The sequence below is a fragment of the Stegodyphus dumicola genome, chromosome 2 (assembly GCF_044657685.1).
Source record: "Stegodyphus dumicola isolate Sdum_Otavi_A_Nest chromosome 2, ASM4465768v1".
Lineage (NCBI taxonomy): Eukaryota > Metazoa > Arthropoda > Arachnida > Araneae > Eresidae > Stegodyphus > Stegodyphus dumicola.
In genome coordinates this window covers 232979090-233002720 of record NC_140769.1, presented here as the reverse complement: position 1 = coordinate 233002720, position 23631 = coordinate 232979090, and the positions used below count along the sequence as shown (strand labels likewise).

General features: G+C 34.5%; 1 protein-coding gene across 1 annotated transcript in view; it reads left to right on the top strand.

Moving 5' to 3' along the window:
• The window catches only part of LOC118194980 (uncharacterized), a 237792-nt gene that overhangs the window by 149440 nt on the left and 64721 nt on the right, over nucleotides 1-23631 (top strand). Inside the window, exons 14-16 of the mRNA XM_085810268.1 lie at nucleotides 1585-1830; nucleotides 9356-9632; nucleotides 18114-18216. Coding sequence (XP_085666394.1) covers nucleotides 1585-1830; nucleotides 9356-9632; nucleotides 18114-18216 — 626 coding nt within the window. The remainder of the gene's footprint in view (nucleotides 1-1584; nucleotides 1831-9355; nucleotides 9633-18113; nucleotides 18217-23631) is intronic.

Here is a 23631-nt window from a genome sequence, read left to right as displayed (position 1 = left end):
GAAGTTTCACAAAAGATATAAAGAAAAAATATTTTTGGAATCAGAAGACAAATAAGAAAATTAATATGTAATATAATGTGTCAAAATTTTTAAGAATCGGTGAAATTATTCAGATAACCTTGCGGTACTAAATAAATAAATAATTTATAAATAAATAATAACTAATCACTTTGTTAATAATTTGATATATAAATAAATAACTGTTGCCACTTTCTGAAAGAACAGAAGGCCAGGAAAACAATCCATCCATTATTTTCCAGCTTGAAGCGATGGATTAGAGGTGAAAATATTTGAGATATATCTGCTTTTTTGTAATTATTTTTGGTTCTGTTGAATCTATTGAGGTCTCGTAAAATATGGTAAAATGTTCTTGGGATGTACTATCCATATTTAAAAACATACGTTAATGGCCAAGTAAAAACTACCTAAGCATTCAGTTTTTGCGAAAATTTGACTGCTTTTCATCGGCTTGTTTTTCAGAAGGCTTAAATTTCAATGCTCTAAAATATTTTATACAAATTAAATGGAAGACCCTATTCCAAAAACGTTAAGATTTTTTCTAACATTTTTGGTAATGCCAGTTTCTTCAGTAAACTATTCCCATTAGTCCACTGAAGACACACCATTGGTATCATAGATTTTTATTTAGTTTAATATAACCTCTTCTTATTTTAAAGCAGATTGCCCATCATTTTCTTTTTTGGGTAGTTTTTTTATGTAAGTTACATATTCTTGGCTTTTATGTCATTTTATGCAGATTGCATATCATTAATCTCTTTATACAGGTTTCATATCATTAATTTTTGTATGATTTTATGTAGATTTCGTAGCTTTTATCTCGCTTTGTTTAAATTGCGTTTTATATAGTACGGCTTTATGCGATTTGCATATTTTTTGATTTCCGTATCATATGACGGGCTTGTATCCTTGACTATTACTTGCTTTTTACAGAGTAGGTTGTGTATTATTCACTGTTTTTAGTTTGGGAATAATTGTGCATGTTATTTACTTTATGGTTTTAAGAATTTACAGTTACAGTTATGCTTTACAGTTATTTTTAACCTTGAAGACTGACTGTTCAATGCTAAGGCCAATAAACTTAGATCTACCTTGACTTTAGTTGCTTTCCTTGTGTTTATACTCAAAGAAAATCTGTCTTCGGAATGTACGATGGGTAAGAGATTCGGCTTCCTAAGAAACACAGTGCTTTAATATCTTCAAGGACCTTAAACTGCTGAGTTGGTAACCAGTTCTGTATGGATTATGTAATACTCTGGGACGGAAGCCAACTCAGCGGATTTCAGGATTTCAGTCAGCGCGGTTACTACTTCTTCCTGCGCGCATAGTACAGCAGCCAGTATTTCCTGATAGTACAATATATCCAATTAATTCCTTTAACCTCCTCTTTTGAGATAAAAGTGGCCACTTTATGCATGTTTGTGAGTTTTTCATCACGTATTGCCCTGAATCTGGGGGAAAAGTAAAAATTTGAGTATTTGCCTAAACAGGTTGCATAATTATTGATTATTATTTAGTTTTATACTCAATCTGGTATAATTAACTTTCATTCTATCTTTATTTTAGCTTTCCAAAAGGTAATGGTAGTCGTAGTGAGCGCGGTGGTGGATCAGAATCTTCTGAAAGCTCCAGCGTACTTTCTGGGCTTCAGGACATTGAAACTGCAGCCAAGATCGGGCAGGGAATTGACTCATGTCGACTACAGATGGGCTCTTTCCCACCATTAGACATTAGGAAGGCAGCTGATGAGCTGTCCACTGTGTCTGAAGTGTCTGAAGAAAGTAGTCGGAATGGTGTCGTACATGTACGAAGGTTAGGCTCTCATTTTAAATTTCACCGCAGCACTCTTTAACAATAAAATGCTCTAGGTATAAGCTTTCAAATTTATAGTAGTTTTTTTTAGTCTGTACATTGTTTTATACGACGAATTCGCTTGTACATGAATTAAAGTTTGAACAGTTTGTGTGAAAGCAAGTGAATTTCGAGTCTTTCGGTAAATGTTACTAACTTGTGCCCTGAAAACGGTAGCTCACTCAGTGCAGGTTTATCCATTGGGCGCTTGGGGTGGGCGCCCAGGTGTTCGGATAAGCTAGACCCAACCCTTTTTATGAGAATATTGTTTTGTTTTTTTTTATTTATATATATATTTATACAATAAAAATATAAAAATTTAACAAATAAAGTTTTGTTTCATTTGTTAGCAAATCCAAGAGCCCCTTCTGGGATTCGCCAGTGCGAAGGGGGCCCGTAGATCTTCTGCGCCCAGGGCCCGAAATGAACTTAAACCGGCACTGAGCTCTCTATTCTATTAGTAAGTTGTAAGTGTTACTTACAATAACGCTTACAGCTGGCTAAATAAATGCAGTGGAATGCTAACTCACAATGTATCATTTGGTTAGACTTAGTCCTTTTTAATTTGCATGAAATCACTGTCTATGTCGAAGATATCTTTCTAAACGATTGAAGACTATGTATAGTTTTCAATATGAAGCTCATTTCCTTCTTTCATCACAAAAGTTTCTTAAATGGTGTTAGAATCGAAACACTTAACAAGTTAAGGAATGTTTTCGAATAACCTGCATCAAAGAATTGTAGTTCTCTTACAAACAATCAGGCTTGAATTTGGAACATACGTAGTAGATAGTTCATTTTTTACATTATTGAAAATGCACTACGATTATGGAACGACACATGGAAATGGGCGTGATTTTATATAGCATAGGTCCATCTTTACTAGTTGACAGGCTAAACCTGAAAACGCGATGCTATCTTTTACCACCTTTACCTGTTTTTATTTTTGTGACGTCTTCTAATAAGATATTCATAATCTTACCTGTAAAGTCAACCATACATGCACTGTATTAGAGACAATATTTTAGATAATCGAGGAAAGGTCTTCATTCTGATTTCTGTAGCATAGATTAAAAGATCGCATTCTATACGTTGTGGTATCCGGCTATCATAAACGCACCGAAGGAAGCAAACTGACAAGGAAATATCTTTCATATTCTATGCAACTACTTAAAATAATGATGACGACTACTGAAAACTAATGATGATCACAAGTCAGGCATTATATATCGCAAACAAACACGGGGCTGTACTCAAGGCTCTTTTACGGATTCTTGTTTGACTTTTACTCAAGTTCTAACTGCAACATGGCCGGACCATACATGTATTTATGCACATGCAGATGATGCCGCACAATAGTTCAAGTTGGAACCACAGCAGAATCCGAAAGAAGTCTGTGATCAGTTCTAAAAATTATGCAGCAGTCTAAAACTACAAATAGCAAGTAACAAATCTTAAATATTTCTGAGGATGAAAATGAGAGGCTCCTTAACACACAGACCCTGCACTGCAGTTCATAGGATCAGATTAAAAATAGTTAAACAATTAAAATACCTTGGTTTAATATTCAACAAAAAAAATTAACCTGGATACAGCAAATACAAGAACTAAAGCAAAGAACTCAAATAATTGCAAGAATACTCAAGCAGATATAAGATTACCAATGTAGGCTAAACCCACATATACAAAACGTGCTTTATCGAACAGTAATTGAAAACTACAGCATAGCATTTGAGCGCAAACCATACTAGCAAGAAACATAGGACATTTATTGAGCATACAGTGGCCCTTTAGCTTAAACATTACAAAAGCAAACGCTCGGCCTCTGCTGATCCCTTAAATGTTCTTGCGGGCCTTACTCTCTTCCTATCCGCATGCAAGCAAAGGCGGTAGTTTAACTGCTCGGACTATTGGGAACTCCAGCTACATACGATGAATATTTATTTATTTCTAGTAGCTGTGAAGAGAATGCAGAATATTTAATAGTGCATCCCTCCTAACACAACTCAGGAGTTACAATTAATATTAACCTTTTGAAGACGGGATGGCCATTATATCGGCCATAGAGTCCTCTCTTTGAAAACACGGGGTTGTCCACTTTAGTGGCCATGTCTTTTTCCCCCATTTTCCAGGCTGAAAAGTGGGGTGAAATGTCAAATTTGACGTCCCTAGGGTTTTAACCACGTATCTCTTTCAAAGGTCTTCCTTTTGCGACATAGATGCACCCCTCTGAGAAATCATTAAATTACACACAAGAATCTTTGTTGCAAATAGGAGGTGATTTCTTAAAGGGGGAAAGCATTAGGTTCAAGATTCCCCGTCCTTTGGCAGCTTTTACTGCTACCAAAGCCCCGGCCTCAAAAGGTTAAACCATTGGAAATTAAACAAACTCTCTATCATCATATCAGATTTTGATATCTTCACTGATGGATCGAAGATAGACGGCCATGTAAAAAGTTTCAATATAGTAATCGATCGGTTGAAGTATATCAGTAGAAGAAAAAACTTCAAATGAAAACAGTTTTTTCTAGGCAGAGGCCATAAGCATCAGAGGGGCAATAAAATACCGGCTACTGAACCAAAACTACCATACCACCATTAAATACTATTTAATGGATTAAAGCTCACATCGGTAACAACGGCAAAGAACTTGCAGAAAAGTGGCGAAGGAGGCAGTGAGTAGATTCTTTGGGAGAATACATAAACATCCAGTTACTGAAATCCCAACCTCAAAAGAAGCCTCAGTCTGAAAGCACTCGCAAAATGGCAAGAACTGTGGGATACAGAAGTATAAGGTTTTCGAACACATTATTATGCATCATACGTTGACTAACAAATATTAATAACCAACCCACATTTAATCCGCTGTGTATCGGCTTATGACACGTTTCCTCTATATTTCGTGCGATTTGGGATCTGTGATACGGATCTATGCTGCTGAGGTGACATAGGTACACCGGGCCATCATATTCAATGCCCACTAACTCAAGACTTGCACCTCAGAATACCAGCGATAAATGTGCAAGCATTCTGCAAATACACGGTCAAGCAGAAACATGTGTTAATCAAAATTACAAAGATCATTATCAAACTCTTCAAACTTGGGACAGACTTCTGCCTTGCAAGGTCCTTCCAGCAACTACAGTCCTATACTGTCATGACAACTGTCCTCTCTCAGGTAGATTACACAGCTTAGATAGCAACAATATCTTGTATTATAATAACTCCATTCAAATGAATGCGTTAGTATCAGTGTTGATTGCACTGAGTTCTGTACTTTACATAATGGTAGATATGGCGCTACATCGTTATGGTAGAAGAATGGTGCTCACGCTCTCCGTCAAAAAAAAAAATCATAATCTTGTAAGGATCTTAAGTTTTACTAACGTTTATTTTATTTTAAATCTTTACTATCACTTCTTATTTTCTACTTCCGGCCAGAATTATAAGCGTGAAGGTATTTATGCAAAGTTTGTCTGGCGAACGCCAAGTATTTAAGTGTGGCCTTTTGCCAAGCGAGAGAGAGAGGAAGCAGTGAATCAAAGCAGGCCGCTTACCTTAGAAGTTACGCAGTTGCTGTTTGCCTTCCAGGCCAGAGGTTTTAATCCTCTTGATAAAATTCAAAACGTATTGTAGTGTTCACAGTCTCTGTGCTACATACGCTTCCTGTTATTATAAGGCCAATCTTCCACGTGTATTATTCTAAAGTTAAATTAGAGTTTAGTTTTTATTTTTATACTTTTACGTTAGACCCCAAGTGGCGGGTCAGTGTATTCCGAAGTACGGAAGTTATTGTATATAGAGAAAAATAAAGGGTTTTGTATACCCTTCGTCTGTATCCTGTCTACTTACCACAATTAGTGAACATAGCTTTAGTAAGCTCTCTGTTCCGAGTCGGGTCCTTGTATGTTCCCGAAGAAGGTTAGAAGGAGCATAGACCCTGATAATCTTATCTTCTAGTAATCTTATTACACACTGCAATCATTTACATGGATGTCTTAATCAGTTTCTCTAAAATTGTTTAAGCCACTTCTTTAAATATGAGTTGTGTCTATTTCCACAACCCTGTGACTCTTATTTTCAATAAAGATGTATTTGTAAGATATTTGAGTACTTTCAAAAAGGCGATTATAATCGACCTTATCAAGTTGTCATTTTACATAGATTTTAACCATTGTGTTTATGTGTAATTCTAGTTTAATTTAATGCATTCGCTTTATTTGTATATAAAGTGTTCTATTATATTAATTTTAATAAAATGAAAGGAATTGTCTTCTGTGATGAGCGTGAAATTTTTGGATATTACCACCATTTTTCGTTACAGCAACGAATTTTATGCTATAAAATTATTCAAAATTATTTATTAAATTAGTGTATAAAAAACCAAAAACAGTAAGATTTTTAATGTGTTAGAGCCCAAACAAGCTTCTGATAAAATTCATTCTAAACATTTCAAAATGTAATTCAACAGGAATATATAACGCTTAATGTTCTCACACTTTTTTAATTCTTCAATATTTCTACACTCCTTTTGCTGTTCAGGCTTTAATTTCGGATTTTCGTACTTAAAACTTTACACTGCTTGAATAGCTTCTAATCCTGCCATATTTTCCAAATACAGACTTACAGAAAAATACTAAATTTTCTTTATTAACATTTGATACTTTAATAGATATATCAATCTTTGATAAATCGTTAATTTTTCTATAATTCTCGAGCGCTTTTGTAGCTTTCAGTTTTGTAGCAAAAACAATGATAATTTTATAGTAAATACAGTTAAAGAAATTTCTTTTGAGTTACTCATATTTCTACAAGTTTCAGTCTATTCGAGTCAGTATTGAGAACTTTATGGCATTTTGAAATACCTTTGTCTCTACTGCATTATCGTTAAATTCTTTTATTTATTTATTAAGGTAACGAAATATTTAAGTAAAAGCGTTACATAATTGTGTTAGACTATTTAACGCTTTATTTGATTTTTTAGTGAAGGTAATGAGTAGTAATTGTCAGAATTTTTAAAATAAAATTCAACTACTGTCTTAAAAATTCTGAACTTATTTTAGACACATTTTTTCTTTGTCATATAACTTGCTTAGTTATATTTATATATGTATTTAATGCTGTCACCTGTAACTTTTTCTTTCTTTTATCGCTTTGCATTTGTACGAATCCTATAGGACATATATCCACTTAAAATCTAAACTATTTTTTCCTCCTATTATGCAGTTTCGGGTAATATAAGTATCACGTGACGTTTTTAAATATGGAGTGGAACAAAAGTAATATTTTAAAGCCGTTGTCTGTTGGTTTTGTAGGGAAAAATATATGTAAATCTTCAAAGAAAAGGAATAAAAAAGTAAAATATGAAATAAACTAAATTCTAATTTATGCCAAATAAAAGTAGACGTTACCTTTCTAAACTAATTTGGGATAAATTGTATAAAATCTAAAGAGCTGTGTAGCGCATTGCTCATAAAAGAAAAGCTCGATTGCTTAATGAGACAGAATTAAGTAATCCATGAAACAACAGGAATGGAAATTTCTTCACATCCTCTCCCCCCCCCCCGAGAATTCTACAAAGGAAGTTTAGAGAAACTATCTGATTTCGTCTATCAAGGAAAAAAATGGAGAAAAATTAATTGCAGCATCATTCGAAAAAGATTAAAATTTCGAATTTAAGAAGTTCAATTCATTAAGAAGATTTGAAATTGACTTTTCTCAATAAATTACTTTCGTTTTTCGAAAACTCATAAAAAGACCGAGTTCGAAGTATTGATAGGGTAACTGCGAGTTTTTGCTGGGTAATTCGAGAAATACGAGATCATATCAGACACATTGCACTTTTCTGTTCTTGAAAATTTAATTATTGTGAGTATACATATCCTTTTCCACCTTATCCCACAAATCTTCAAATGGATTGAAACATGATGCCGGTCAACTAAGCAAGGTATAGTCTTCATAATGATCTGTTTGCCATTTCTGGACTATGTGACTTATTGCCATAAGGTGTTTTGGTTCTACTGGCAGTATTCATCTCCAATGGCTTTATTCATTCTCTTAGTGGATGTACTTCATCAGTGATAATGTACCTTTCATCATTCACGTACTGTTCCACATTACCTGAAGGGCTTACGGGATACACATCTCCCAACCATGCTGATTCTCTTATCTTATAGTGCAATGAAAATACACTCACAGCCTGTGTTCTTGAGTAGTTTTTCAATATTATGCCATCCGCTTGGTGCACTGCTATTTTTACTGCCCTGTTCTTGTATTCTTATTCGAACTGGAGGCATTTGATCTTATTAGCTCTAGATAGTTATCTGCATATGTGTTGGCTTTCGAACAGATCTTTTGGCGTCCGTTTCTGGTAATCTGCAATGTGCGATAAATAATGCATTTATAGATCGCTAGATTTGGTCCCTTATCACAAATAGCAGCAATATTTACAATTAGCCAGCAATCTCTTACCGAACTGTATTTTTATCGCGTTAGACATATCTGGAAGCTCTTTTCTTATTTCGATCAGCTAGTAAGAGATTATATATACAAGCCTTACGTTGAGCCTTACCGTTTATCGTTCAGCAGTGCAATTTTGAAACAAGAACGGCGGCTGAGTTTGAATATTTTATACGTGCGACTGATTCCATTGCACTGCTTCGATACCCAAAATCAAATTCTAAGCCAGTCGAATCGCATTTTTACCCATTTCCTTTCAAACAATATACTTCAACCGCCTTTAGAATCATCTAGCAATGCCTTTTCATACGAATTTACGAATTTTAATCTCTAGCGGGAATCTCTAGCAATAGATTTGTATGAGCTTCTTGGGTAGTAACCAAAATATGAGTATGCTCACTCATGTTATATATATATATACGAGTATATACTACAGTTTTCGTAGTGCTTAAATAATGTTTTTTAATTCCTTCCTTCAATTAGAAATACATAAATATTTCTATTAATTAAGTAGACATTTCGTTAATTCATGATAAAATAAATTTCTTACGTAAGTCCTCATGGGTTTTAAGTTCTGCAGATTATACAAAATGTAATGTAGAATGTTTACATATTTTGTAAGTGTCACTAGGCCAGCTATTCTTGTATAAGGTGTTTGCTTTAGATATTTCCTGGAACATGCTTAAAAGCTTTACTTTTTTCCTTCAGTTAGTTAGTTTGGAATTTGAATTCTATAAATTTGAATATACATTGAGTGTCTTAATAAACGTAATATTTTAATATTTTTCACAAAATTTTCTATGTTTTTGTTTCATCCCTCCATTATCTTATATAAAAATTCACAGTATTTATACTCAGTTTCATTAACGCTTTAGTTTGCCAGCAAAAATTTAATTAAAATTTTATATAGAGCTATGCAGTATATAAAACTTGTATTTGAACTCGTTAAAGTTTAAAATACACTATTTTGTTAATTTGAATTCAGTTCTCCCCTTCTCCTCTCAATAGCGTTTTTTATTTGCCATAGAAAGAAGTCAGAACACAAACCTTCAGAGGGCTCTTCTGTATCAGAAGAACAGCACAGCCATTTCGAAACTGCAAGAGGAGGTTTATCCTCTAAACATTCTTCTTCTTCCGAATATATCCCCTCGGAGACTACCACCCCAGACAGCACAACATCGGGAAGTTTTGTTTTGGATAATGGGTCCTATACAGAAAATGGATCCTATAACAGCTTGTCAAACCATGAAGAGAAAACAGCGGAATCCTCCGGTGGGATAACGGAAGAAATCAAAAGCAAAGAGGTAAGCATTCGTAAATACCAATAAATTACCATATTCTCTTGTAAAAGTATAGGTTTCTATTCCGATTTTTATTTTCCGCTCCTCTTTCTGATAAACTACCATAGTTATCCATGTTAAGGAATATTCTTTGATATCGCCAAGAGATGGCGTTAGGAGTCCATCTATTGGCTTACTTGACCTTTCCCCTTCTGAACACGTGACTTGAAAAAATATTCTTCTTCTTGAAGGTAGAATTTCGATGCACTACGCAATAGAATTCGATTTAGATATTAGCTGGAACTATTCAGTTATTGCCTTTTGAGCCTTAAATATTCGATTCAGGCATTTTATCCAACATTGTATATATGTAAATATTAAGCCTAATTAAAATTTATGGAAAACCCTCCAGGCCATGCATCTCGTCTTTTGGATTATGAGTGATTCGACTTTGATCTAGAACTTTCGTTACATCCATGCTTTTAACTAGTTTAATAAATCATATATCAATTCATATGTCTTTATTTCAAATAAAGTACTTTCATAAAGTTATCCCATAACAAATGGTAGTTTCATTAGATCCTAACAATCCTGCTGATAATAACCAGTTTTGAAATACTACATAAATATACAAACTGTTATGCAAATTTATTACATTAATAATGCACTCAACGCATGAATATTATGCCAAAGTATCTTAAGTCCTGAAATTGACAACTTTCACTTCCAGTTTGTTATATTAACAATGTATAATTAAAAAAAGAAGATTAAATTAATTCTAACCGCAGCATACTTTGAATTATTTTAAACATATGTAATGTATCTTTATAAAACTTCAGTATTTGTTAAGAAATTCTTTCTTCCTTTCTGTTGTGGACTGTAAGAAGTAATTTTATTGCTTAATTCAAATCTGATAAGTTGCAGATTAGCCTTGCTATTAAATAGCATAAGAATCTCTGTATTTTTTTGCTTGTTGTAATCTACCATTTTCAAGACTTAACTGGCACAATTATGCTGTTTGGAATACAAAATCAATTATTCCTAGCAAATACCGATGCATATGATCATTAGTTGTTTCCTTATACGTTTCATTTCGGTCTGGCTATACAGATACATTGCCACTAAGAAAAAATACCTTTACTATTTTTGGAAACAGAAATATTCCTTGGTCACACATTTATGACTAGCAGGTCATAACTACAGATTGTTAATACATCAGAATAATGAGTCACACAATTATTATAAAACCTTAAAAATAATCTCAAAACTCCATTATAGATAGATATTATTTTTAAATCTTTTCTGAATTGCAGTTTCTGAGGTTTCCTCAAGATTCGTTAGTGAGAATTCTGAGATCCTTGTCCTGGAGAATTAGCAGGTTGATCCAAATGCAGTTAGAGCTTCAGCGATTGAAAAACTACTAAACTTCCCTTCACTGTTAATAAATTGGAGATAAATTTTCTTTTTCAAATATAGCGTTCTTTATATTATGGATGTAAATGAATTTAAAGCATAAAGACTATAAAATAATCTTAAATTTCTACTACATTGAAGAGAGTTATTTGTTTGGTTATTTTCTTTAATTTATAATGTAAATTAATTTATTAAACACTGAAGAGAAATTCGTGGTCTGTAACATTATAAGGTATTTCTCCCGCTTTCCTAGAGTCCCTTTGTGGTGTAGCGGTTCTGCACGCTGGGCCGGTATTTCAGAGGTCCGTGGTTCGATTCCCGGGGAAGGCGGTTGCATACTTTTCATCTTTCCTGCTTCCAATTAACCTAATGTCTCTACAACATTTCATTATTACTAAATAATAATTATGCTCAACAACAATATAATACTAGTTTGGGACTATTATCAGTAAAAGGACAGCTGCGAATAGTAGTTTAATCATAACAGTAGTTATTGAAAAGTCCTCTTCATTATAAAAGGAAAAATGCAAGTGACTAATGATTATGAATTATTCATGAGGGGGGTGCAAAAGGTGGGTGCAATTATTTAGAAGCCTGTAATTTTTTCTCTAATGTCTTTGAAAATAGATAGGTGTTCTCTTCGGTGTTTAATATTAATTGAAAACTTCATTCTTTTTTAATAGATGATGTTCCATAAAGTAATACATTTTTAGTACTGTTAATTCTGGAAGCCTAAAGCAAATTTAAACCTTGTTAATTCCTGTTTGCATTTAACCAAAAACACTGTTTACGTTTTAATGTTGATTGTTGCCAATTATTTGTTTTCATTACGAAAGCAACATTCAGATAGTAAGTATTAATGTTGAACCATATTAACTAACCAATATTTAACTTTTTAATTAAGTTATAAGGTATTTCTCCCGCCTTCTTGGCATGTCTTCGTGGTTAGTGGTCTGCACGCCGGGCGCGTATTTCAGAGGTTTATGGTTCGATTCCCGGCGAAGGCTTTGCTAATTTTTCATCTTGCTTGCTTCCAAAAAAATGTACCTATTGTCGCTACAAAGTAATGCAAACGCCTTCGCTGTTTTTACATATCAGGAATCAGAAAGCTGTCTAAAATAATAAACTGTTGAAATCTTAAAGCTTATTAAAGAATAGGATTACTTTAAACATATTACTGTTTATATATAACATATACTATTAGAAGAATATAACATATTACTATTAGAAGACCTCTATTCCTTTGAAAAGACGAAACGAAAAGCATAAAATTGTGACAGTAGACCCACCTATAGGGTCTCCTTTTTTTCTTTCTCCAGTGTAGTGATCGGAAAAATGTCAGACACTACAGAAATTTTTTGCACCGTCTGACATTTTCTCGATATGTTGGAACTTTCCCTCTTGTTGCAACGATGCAGTTAAATGAGTTTCTTGCAAGAAAATGTGAGCTATGTTCATTTTTTATGATAGGAAAAAAATATTTTTTATTCTTTACTCAAGTGAGTGCAATATAAGTGTACCAGTTTCAAGAATAAATTCTGCACATAGTTAAATAGGGTCCAGATTTATCTTCGAAAATATTGCATGGATTCGATTTGATACCATCGTAATAAAATAAGTATTGCAGTGGGCATGCCTACTTTGAACATACTGTAACTTATAAAATAATTAGAGTTTTCTTTTGTATCTGTGAATGTGTACTTTCACAGCTTTTGTATGCTTACTAAGGATAAGAAATCTAAAGACATCATTTCTGTATCATTTTATTGTGTTATGTTCAAGAACTTTTTGTTTGCGTTTACAATCAGCAAATGGATGCAAGAAAGCTCTCTTTGTGCTAGTCATATCTTTTTCTGAATGATTAATCTAGCTTACTTTCGGATATAAAACTCTGTAGAGACATTAAGTATTTTTGAAACAGTATAGATGAAAAATGAGCAACGCCTTTGCCGGGAATCGAACCACGTACTTTTGAAATACACGCCCACCATGTAGACCACTACACCACGAAGGCATGCCAAAAAGGCGAAGGAAATACTTTATATACTCCTCCTTTTAAAGGGCGACTGGGGTTTTAGGGGACCCAATCGCCACATCCTGGGTAGTGGATAATCATCATCCAACACCTTTTTAGTTCGGGCGCCACTGTAGAGACATTAGGTATTTTTTGGAAACAGGAGACTTGAAAAATGAGCAACGCCTTCACCAGGAATCGAACCATGGACCTCTAGAATACGCGCCCAGCGTGTAGACCACTACACCACGAAGGCACGCTAAAAAGGCGGGCGAAATACCTCATATACTCCCCCTTTTAAAGAGCGACTGGGGTTTTAGGGGATCCAATTCGCCAAATCCTGGGTGTGGATAATCATCATCCGCCACACTTTTAGTTCGAACGCCACTGTAAAGACATTAGGTTATGTCGGAAGCAAGAGAGATAAAAAAGGAGCAACACCTTCGCCGGGAATCGAATCACGGGCCTCTGGAATACGCGCCCAGCATGCAGACCATTACACCACGCACTAAGGCCCGCTAATAAGGCGGGGGAAATACCTTATAAATCAAACACATGTTATTGTTCCTTTACTTGGACAATTACTAATATAGCTCTAATTTTAATATAATAATGATGAAGTTGTAAATAGAATTAGTCTAATTTTAGCTCTAATTTTAATTAAACGAAAATGCATAGCGTATATATTTAAATGTATATAGAATTTTTAGAATTAACCGTTATTGATGGATATGCCCTGACGTAGTGATCTACATTGGAATTACGTCGGATATCAAGAAAGGACTTTTGGAATATCAGTAGACTCGAAAATAAATCTTCAAATATTCCAAACTTCATAAAACATACTTCCATCAGTTCTTGTCAGAAGAGTTTCTTCAGGAGAATTTCTTTCTTTCTGTCAGGAGTTCTGTCTTCAGAGTTTCTTTCTGTCAGGAGTCTGAGGTTCTAGTTGAGCTATCATTACAGTTCGAACGTTGATCGATTCAAACTTGCAAGGCCCGCACCATACTACTTAGTGACACAAAATGTTGTAACAAATTCAATTAAACGAAAATGCGTAGTAAAACTACAGCATAAAATACCTTAAACGCAAGAATAAATAAATAAAACAGTACATAACTATAAAAGTACATAAAATAAACCACAATTAAATTAATACAAATATTTATATAAATTTTCTAAAATATAGATAATAAATGCAGTCAAACTTAATTATTGTAAAGGTGAAATTTATAGATATATTCTAATATTCTAACAAAAGAGAAATTATAATGTAGACAGTTTTAACAACAAAACAAAGTAAAATATTGACTTCTAAAGACTTAAGAACACCCGCCGTATTATCATCCCAAGCACAGAGGCCATCGCACGCGCATTTTTTTTCTTTGTTGTCAATTGAAATGTGTTTCTTTAATCGAATATAAAACAAAGCACTCGAAGGTTTTTCTGCCTGCCTAGATTTGAATATACTAGCGATGGCAAAGTTTGAAGTAAGTTTTTTTCAAACTTTGCCATCGCCATTTTTACTTCCTTCTACGAAGTAAAAAGAAAATGTTGTAATCGCGAAAAGTTTCAGGCAGCATATTTCAACGAAAATATCCATTTTTTTCGCTATCGAATGCAATTTAACGATGTTTTCGCGTGACATCTGTATGTTAAGACAGAATAAAAGACTCTTTTCCTCCAAAAAAAATTATAAAACTGCTTTAAAATGAATTCTGATGAGAATTTTTACTGTCTGTACGAACGTATGTACGTAAGTACGTACGTGCGTGTCTCGCATAACTCAAAAACGAGTAGCCTCAGAACGTTGAAATTTTGTATATAGGACTGCTGTAACATGTAGATGTGCACCTCGTATTTTGGTTGCAATCGGCCGCACCAAACATATATAAATATATTTATATATATATCTACTCTGTTACCCGGCTCAGTGATCTCAGTTTCTTTACTCTTATATGTTTGTAAATTGTGCATTTTTTGCTTTAAAAATGATTGAATTATGTTGTTCTTATGATCCGGTTAAGGTTTTTATGCTTTTAGTAAATCTACAAGCAATATTTGTACAATTATCAACAATTTTAAAGCTGTTTAAATGTGGTTAAGCCTAATTTTTAAATAACATGGCGGACATATTTGTTTACATTTGAAACAGCAGAATAGTAGATTTATTGCCAATCTAGAGAAAGTAAGCTAAACAACAAAGATAACGCCTTAATTTATTATTGCGAATTAAATCATGCTTAATCCTTTCTGGAATGTTTTCGAGGAAATAAGTGTTTACTTCATAATTTTACTTCATAATTTTTGATACAGATATTTTGAGTTTTTATGTATTTTTGCCTTGTCGCGAAGGCAGAACTGAATTAATTGAATGAGAAATACTAAATCGTCTGTGAAAAACTGTTTATTTTTTGTTTTCTTTGCTTAATTTCTTTTATACATCATTCTAGATATATTAGAGTATTTGAATAGAACATGTGGCAACGATTAGATAATTCTTCAAATGATATAAATTTTGTGCATTCTGAGTTATAATATGAACGACAAAAAACGCTGTTAAGTGAACCTAGCGCCAAAGTGTCGCTATGGTAAACAAAGTGAATTTTAAAGAATGCATTTATTCTATTGTGCTTTATGCGCTATCGACAGAGTAGATTTAATTCAATCCAATAAGTTTAGATGAAATGCAAAAAAAATGCGTATAATTTAATATTCCGTACAAGGAAGTCATGTGGTGTACACATCAGATTTTTTAGTGTATGCATTGCTAGAATGTGGCATACAGACATCAACTGAGCAAATGCATTTGGAAGAAGGATCTTAACTGGTTGGACGACAGATTGTCATACGCTATGATTTATGTAAAGATATTATATGCGAATCGCAATCATATCGTACTTCAGTTCCTAGGATCAATGTTTTAGGAATTAAAATACCTTTAACGAACATCTTGCATATTGAGTTGTAAATAAATTACTATAATCGGCTTCTGATTTATGCTGCTTCAGATTTTGCCTTTCAGGTAACTCTATTTTACATTCCTTAATGTAATAATCGAGAAAATGTTACCCTTTCTACTGCGTCCCTGCTCAGATTTTTCTACTTTAAGCTATGGCTCTTCAAAAACAAGGTAGCTCAAGGTAGCTCACTGAACAAGGTAGCTCTGTCCGACGTTTAGATCCCGCAAACGAGCTGGCTACATGGGCGTTTTCGTAATTTTTCTCCATGTGTAACGTGTATACGGGCCAGTTTCCCTTAAAAAGTCCCCCACACGAAGGCATCCCTCCCTTTAGGCAGATAGCCCTCAAGACTTTGCCGTAATCACATAAACTAAACTAAACCAAACCTACTTTAAGCTATGTTCTAAAAACAGATCATTTGTGTGACAAAATCAGTGGTAACATAAGCTTAAAGTCACGTTTCAGACGACAGTTATGTCCGCCTGCTTCTTTCAGAGTAGACTATTAGAAATAAATTTTAAAATGAATAGAAAATATAACAGAAAATGAAAGCTTAGGTGGTTGGTAAAGCAATCAACAGTAAAGTTAATTCTGGCACCATTAGTTTTCTGTCAAGTAGAACTTACCCAAGAACGAATTAATAATATCTCAGAGCAGCTACTAATCTTGCAACTAATTTTCGCAGTTATAAAAAGGTTATGGTCATCCTAAGGAGAATTCACCTAAAGTATTTCCTACGAGGCACTATTCGCTAGCAAGTAGTTTTTAATCTCGGTTTCTTCTTATGAATTTCTTCCCAATATCATTTTTATGTACTAACGCTGTTTGGGACACCTCGAAAAAATATGCCGGTTTAAAGAAGTACGAGATTGTTAAACCTAAGTGCAAAAACTTAGATTTTTAAGCGAATCTAAATAGCCTGTATAAGTATTAATTTTTTTTATTTAACATTATTTTTCACAAAACAAATGGCTGTTACTATTCAAAATTAGCATTTAAAAGTACTTACTATTCCGTAAATTAGCGATTAATTTACAATTCTGGTTAAATATTAAGGATTTTGTCCCTCTCTTTTCTTTTTCTCCCCCTCCAAAGAGATGATTTCGAAGACGTTATTTATCTGTCTACATTTGATATTTTGTAGTTATTTCTGCACATCAACCTCTTTAATACATTGCTTCCAGTATATTTGAAAAACTTATGTGAAATGGATATATGCCTAAAAATTACCTACCTGACCTGTCTTACCTAAACATTTCATAAAATGGAAGTCTCTCATTTTGGCAAAATTAGCATTCCAGTAGAAAATCAAATGAGGTCATGGCGGGGAATGAAATGAATATTTCTTATCAGTCCCACCTTTAGCCATATTCACATGATAATCATGTAATTTTTCTTATACTTTAAAAGCCTTAGGAATAAATTTTATTGAAAGTTTCCTCGATTTTTGGCATTTACGTTTAGAATTATTTGTTTTTGGCCACTAGCTTTACGTTTAAATTCAATTTGTCTTGTCATAACTTGGCGCAAACTGTTTCCAGGAAACTGCTTGAATATGTGACGTAGTGCAAAGGTAAATTTTCCGGTCCTCATCTGACTTATCTTATAGAAACGTAAATTCTCTTCATTTGATAGTGGATTGGAATTGTTTAATAATTGAAAGAAGTTAACTAGACACGTAAAGAAATAGTTTTGATCCGGCAGGTCTCTGTTATAAGTTAAGGTAAAAATTAGATTTAGGTCCAAGAGCAAACTGCTGCTTTCTTGTAAAAGAACTTGTGTTCTGCTATGTATGCATTTATTTAGTTTTGTAAATCTTTCTATTACTCTACTAACTGCGGATAAATTATAGCTTATTTATAAAGAACTTTTGTTACTTGCTTGAGTTTTACTTAAATTTGATCGCTAGTCTGAATTAGCAAAAGTATGCTAGTAATTTGCTTCAGATTGATGAAAGACCGGAGGATTTAAGCATTTCTTTACATTTTCGGCTTTTCAAATTACGTTCAATTTACTGATATCCCCCCTATTTATGTCTTAAGATAAACATCTTATTCCGTATTGCTCTAATATATTATTATATGTCACTTTTTAATTTTTTATCTTCTCTTACAGGATGATCAAAAGACAAAAACGGAAGATGAATCAGTGAGTGAAAGTTTCAAAGATACTAAATTGTCTAGAACACCTATTCCATCAGAAGAAGTAATTGAAAAGCGTAAGTAATTTGTTTCGTTTTCTTATTAATTCAGTTTTTGTGTTCACATATTTGTATCAAATCACATATTTTTATCATGTTATAAGATACTTAATTCCCCGTTTCCAATCTAGGATATTAACTTTTCCTTCCTTTTCAAATACTTAAAAGTACCAAAGCAAACTCCATGAAACATATCAAAAATGCAAATTTTTAAAACCTTTTTCTGTGCTTTATCATTTTAGCGTCGTTTTAAATACAAATGTTAACTTCCCTATTTAAAAGTAAAGTAAATATTATCTAAATTTCTGTTTTAAAATGAGATAAATATAATTTTAGTTTTTGTTTATCAAAATTAAATCGACCAACAGATAGCTGATATCTCCATCAAGTTTAAAACATCTTCTTTATAAGAAGGTTTTTCAAAGTTTAGAATCGTATTGATTAATTTTAGTATTTATATGAATATTTGTTATTTTTAAGATGAACAAAGTTCGCCAAAAATTAACTTGAATTTTTTAAATACTTTTTACTGAACATCTATGAAATTACAGTTTATCATCTTTAAAATATATGTCCTGTATCCGAACACAGCGATTCCAATGCAATACCAAACTTCGCAGCACTGAAAGAAATATTCACTTTTTCAGACCTTTGCCACAGCTATATGGACGTTTACAACTGTCCTTTGAGGAACATAAGAAATCGTGCAGAGATATTTCAGGGCTGTATTGTAGCTGGAAAAGCTACAATGTATTTTATCCCTCCTTTCTGCTTGCCTTCGTGGAGTTACGTTAGCACACTCGGCGCGTATTCGAGAGGTCCAGGTCCCGACAAGGGCATTGCTCATTTTTCACACCTTTTTGCTTCAAATGTTCTAATGACTCTACAGTGGCGCCTTAACTAAAAGGTGGTGGATGATGATTCTTCACCACTGGAATTTAATGATTGGGTCCCCTAATCCCCAGTTACCCTTTAGAGAGGAGCTATATAAGGTGTTTTCTCCCTTCTTTCTTCATGCCTTCGCGGTGTAACGTTAGTGAGTGTTCGAGATGTCCTAGTTCTAGTCCCGGCGAGGGCATTGCTCGTTTTTCACACCTTTTGCTTCAAAAAGCCTAATGACTCTACGAAGCGTTGCGAATTTTTTAACAAAATAATTCCTAGCCAGAACAGGGAATCACAACATAGATAACCGTACCACCATTTAGGCATATTGGTTGATTGTCCATGATGTGGGGTTACCTACTACCGGCTATTCCAAGAGGGACCGACCCCAAGCTGCCCTTTATTTCAAAAATTAAAATTTTACAATTTAGAAATTTTACGTAAACATATTACAATTTGGAAAATTTACATAAACATTTTACATATGCATACAAAAATTCCAGAAATTATTTTACATCAACATATTTTTAATATTAGTGTAGGTTCAGAAATATGGAAACGTTTGCAAGAGTTCTATACACTCAGTATGTCTTGTAGTTATCAAGAGTGAGATCCTTTGAGATAATCGCAATTTGTCGAGAGAGATGTTATGAGATTATCTAGTTTATAACGAAGAATTTCCCTAATGCCCATACTTATATATAAGAAAATTCTATGCTGATCATAAAAAATAAAATACAAAATGTTCGATTTCAGTAGAGCAAAAAACCACGATATTTTACTGTAATTTTACTGTAAAGTTGTAAATCATATTCAAGGGCCATACGTAAATTGAAGAGCGGAATATTTACATTTGTGCGTAAATAAAAATAAAATATCACTTTAGAAAAAGGTTCAGGTGTTAAGAGATATGTGGCGATTTCTATCCAGTTCGTAATTCACAGACGAAAACCATTGAAGATTTAAGAGGAAAAAACATCAAGTTAAAACTATTCGAGTTTATTTATTAACCCTTTCCGGCACGCTACCTTTTAAAGTCGGAGTTTTAATAGCAAAAAAGGTAGTAAGTCTAGGTAGAAGGAGTACACAAGTAAAATTTTGTGAAAATAGCACTTATCGTTTTATTTCTGTTGGTGTGCCCAAAGTGGCACACTGATTGAATAGAGCTTCGAAAGGAATGCTGAAACGAGCATTCTTGTCAATGAACTGACCGATGAGATGCAGAGAAACAAAGAATACAGATTCTCAGTTGTCCTAGATTATCGGTGAGCCCGGTCTGGGCACACCTAGGGTTCGCCGTTTCATTTTAGGCAAGATTTCAGGGTAAAAATTTAAAACTAATATAGAATAAGGAAATTAGTGTATAGCCAAATAATTAACATAGAAATTTCTTTTCAAACAATTCCTTTCATACCCTAAAAAAATCTGGAAGATTTCTTTGAAAAATGAGGGTCTTAAACTAAACATGTCTAAAATATATGGACTGGTTTATGTTAAGTTGCCATCTATAGGTTACTCTGAACCTTCTTTATATAATAAAGACGGTTCAGAGTAACCTATATTAACCTATAAATCCTTTTCAATTTTTCTGTACGTACAGAAGGAAATTTTTAGGTGTGTCCAGACCGGACACACTGTGCCGCAAAGGGTTAACTGATCTCTCAGCGCAAACTGAAAATCACATCAAAAATCGTAAATTTTGAAATTAAAAATCGCGTTCAGTAGCTATCGTAAGGGAGTCAAACATGTTGTGTTTAACATTTTCCTAACTGTAACTATAGGAACCCAAGGACCATATAAAAAGATGGATTTCGTTACTTTTATAAAATTGGTATTTTCAAATCTGAAAATGCCAAATCGTGAATGTTGCATCATTAAAATCATTTTTTAAATGGAAATATGTGTCTATGACCAAAGGTTGGAAAGTAAAGACCGAGAAATAGGTAATTTTCTGCGTACGGTGTATATATATGCATTTTCACTACGGATGTTAACAATTATTTTTCTCAAACGCTAAAGTGTCTTAACGTCCTGAGAATTTGTACGAGTCACATTGTTTTCAGCTCTTAAGGCTTGAAAGATTCCCTGTGGGCTGCTCATTCTTAACTCTTTCCTTTTATATTCAAGAACATCTATGACACTTAAAAGGCAACAGAGAAAACCTCGAGAATTTGATAAACCTTGAATTGTCTGCAAGAACTTCAGTACTACAGAACCAGGTTTTTCAAAGTTTCTATTATTTTTCAGAATCAGGTTTTCAAAGTTTCTATTCAGTTTAATTACATACTAGGTTTTCCTTTCCACCTGCCTCGATGCCCGCTTGCCTTTCCTAAATGCTCAGCACAGTGGCGTGTCTAGGTTGGGGCTAGGGGGCAGCATCCAGGAGGGACCAAATTGATGAATGAAATGTTTTCCTCCTTGGAACACAGAAAGGGGCACAAAATCTTAAAGTGTCCCCGGACGCTGAAAACTTTAGCTACGCCTCTGACTCTGCATTACATTCTACAAAAATTTCTTTCTCATTACTTTGGTTCCAGACTGTACATTTAGGGACGTGCTCATAACAACCATATCCTGCTATCATAGAAGTAAATTTTTCATCGGAGGTATAAAGCAAAATTCATAGAGGGATCATGAAGTAAACAACTACTTTTCGCCTAGCTTTTACACTAACAAAATCTGGGCGAAATTACCTTGGCGAGAATTTATATTAAACGTTCCCTTTTCCTTCCTCCAAAAAAGTCTGAATTTCAAAGTAATTTTATAAATAATCAGAATTTAATTGAATAAACAATGTAATATTCAACTGAAATTTACTTGTAGCCAGTCAAATCCTGGCAGTGCTGTAAAGCAGTCAAATGCTGGCAACGTAATCTACACTGGTGTGCAAAAATTAACGACGAGACGGTTTTTTCAATATAACTTTGTACAAAAGCTTTCCAAATCAACACATTTAATACCCTAAGATCCCCAATACGTAAGGACATGAGTAATGTAAGCAACACTTACTAAAAGAGAAATCAGAGGGATAAAAAGAAGCTTTATTGAAAAAGTAGCATGGAGCGCAATGCGACTGAAAGCCGAAACATCCCTGTGATGGGTGTCCAGCAAGAAACATCCGGTCTTTAATAGGGGATATGATCTCCCCTGACTGCTAGGCAGGTTTCACAGCGTCTGCCCATGCTGAGAATGAGGGTGTCAACGAGTTGTTGAGGCATTGCTGCCCATTCGTCTTGCAGCGCCAATCGAAGCTCCGGAATCGTTACTGGTGGTAAGGTACGAGCTGCCAAGCGTCTGCCTAGAAAATCCCATACATGCTCGATGGGATTGAGATCCGGAGATCGTGCCGGCCAATCCATACGTTCAATATCCTCACTCTCTAAGAGCTGTTCGGCAGCTACTGTGCGATGACATGGTGCATTGTCGTCCATGGAAAGGAACTGCGGACCTATAGCGCCTCTAAAAAGACGCACATATGGAAGAAGAATCTCGTTACAATAACGGGTCCCGTTGAATGAACCTGCGTCGAAGATGTGAAGGTCTGTACGACTACCAAGCATGATGCCTCCCCAAACGAGAACACCGCCACCTCCATACCTGTCCCTTTCAATGATGTTCGAGGGATGATTGTGGCTTCCCCGCTCTCTCCAGATGAGTATGCGATGACTATCGCTACTCAGACTGAATCTGCTCTCATCTGTAAAGAGTACTTGTCCCCATTCATTGCCTCTCTAATTCCGGTGTTCCCGGCACCACAGAGAACGCCTTCTCCGATGGGCAGGCGTTAGAGGTACACACCGTCGTGCAAACAGACCACCACCGTGCAGTCTTCTGGCCGCGGTAAAACGCGATATCGGTCGTCCAGTCGCCTGTGTCGTATGTCTAGTGATTTCTCCCGCTGTCTTCCGCCTGTTTCTTCTGGCCTGTAAGGCAATATACCGGTCATCTGTGGGTGTGGTTCCTCGTGGACGACACTACTAAACCCCCGGATAGCTGTTCCTGTAGTTTGAAATTGTCTCCAAAGTCGTGTAACGATGCTGTGAGCAATTCCGAACTCTGCAGTCACACTTGTCACACTGCGGCCTTCCTCCAACTTCCCAATGATTCGACCTCGGGTAAAAGCATCCAGATGTCCTCTAACAGATTGATTATTCGCCATTTCTCGCTGAGGCAGCAACTCGGTGTGATTTTAACTGCTATACGGCGTGCAATCTCTTTGCCAGAAATACTGTCTTACACCGACAACATGCTTTATACTACTCAGACACTCCCCCATTACGTCTACCTGCATATCTGCGCATGTGCTACCGTACATCACCTTACTTAATCTCCTGATTGGTCTTTCTGTCCGCTCTGCCTCTTCGTTCAGCTGATATGCTATTTTTCGACTTCGTCCTTAATTTTTACACACCAGTGTATGTCATTAGTAAGAGACCAAATTTTCGTATAATAATATTTTTGACACATTGAATTTTGCGCGCACAAATCTTCTTCATTAAGTAGCTTTTGAATTTAGAGAGGTTCAATCATCATAGAATTTCTTTTATTTAA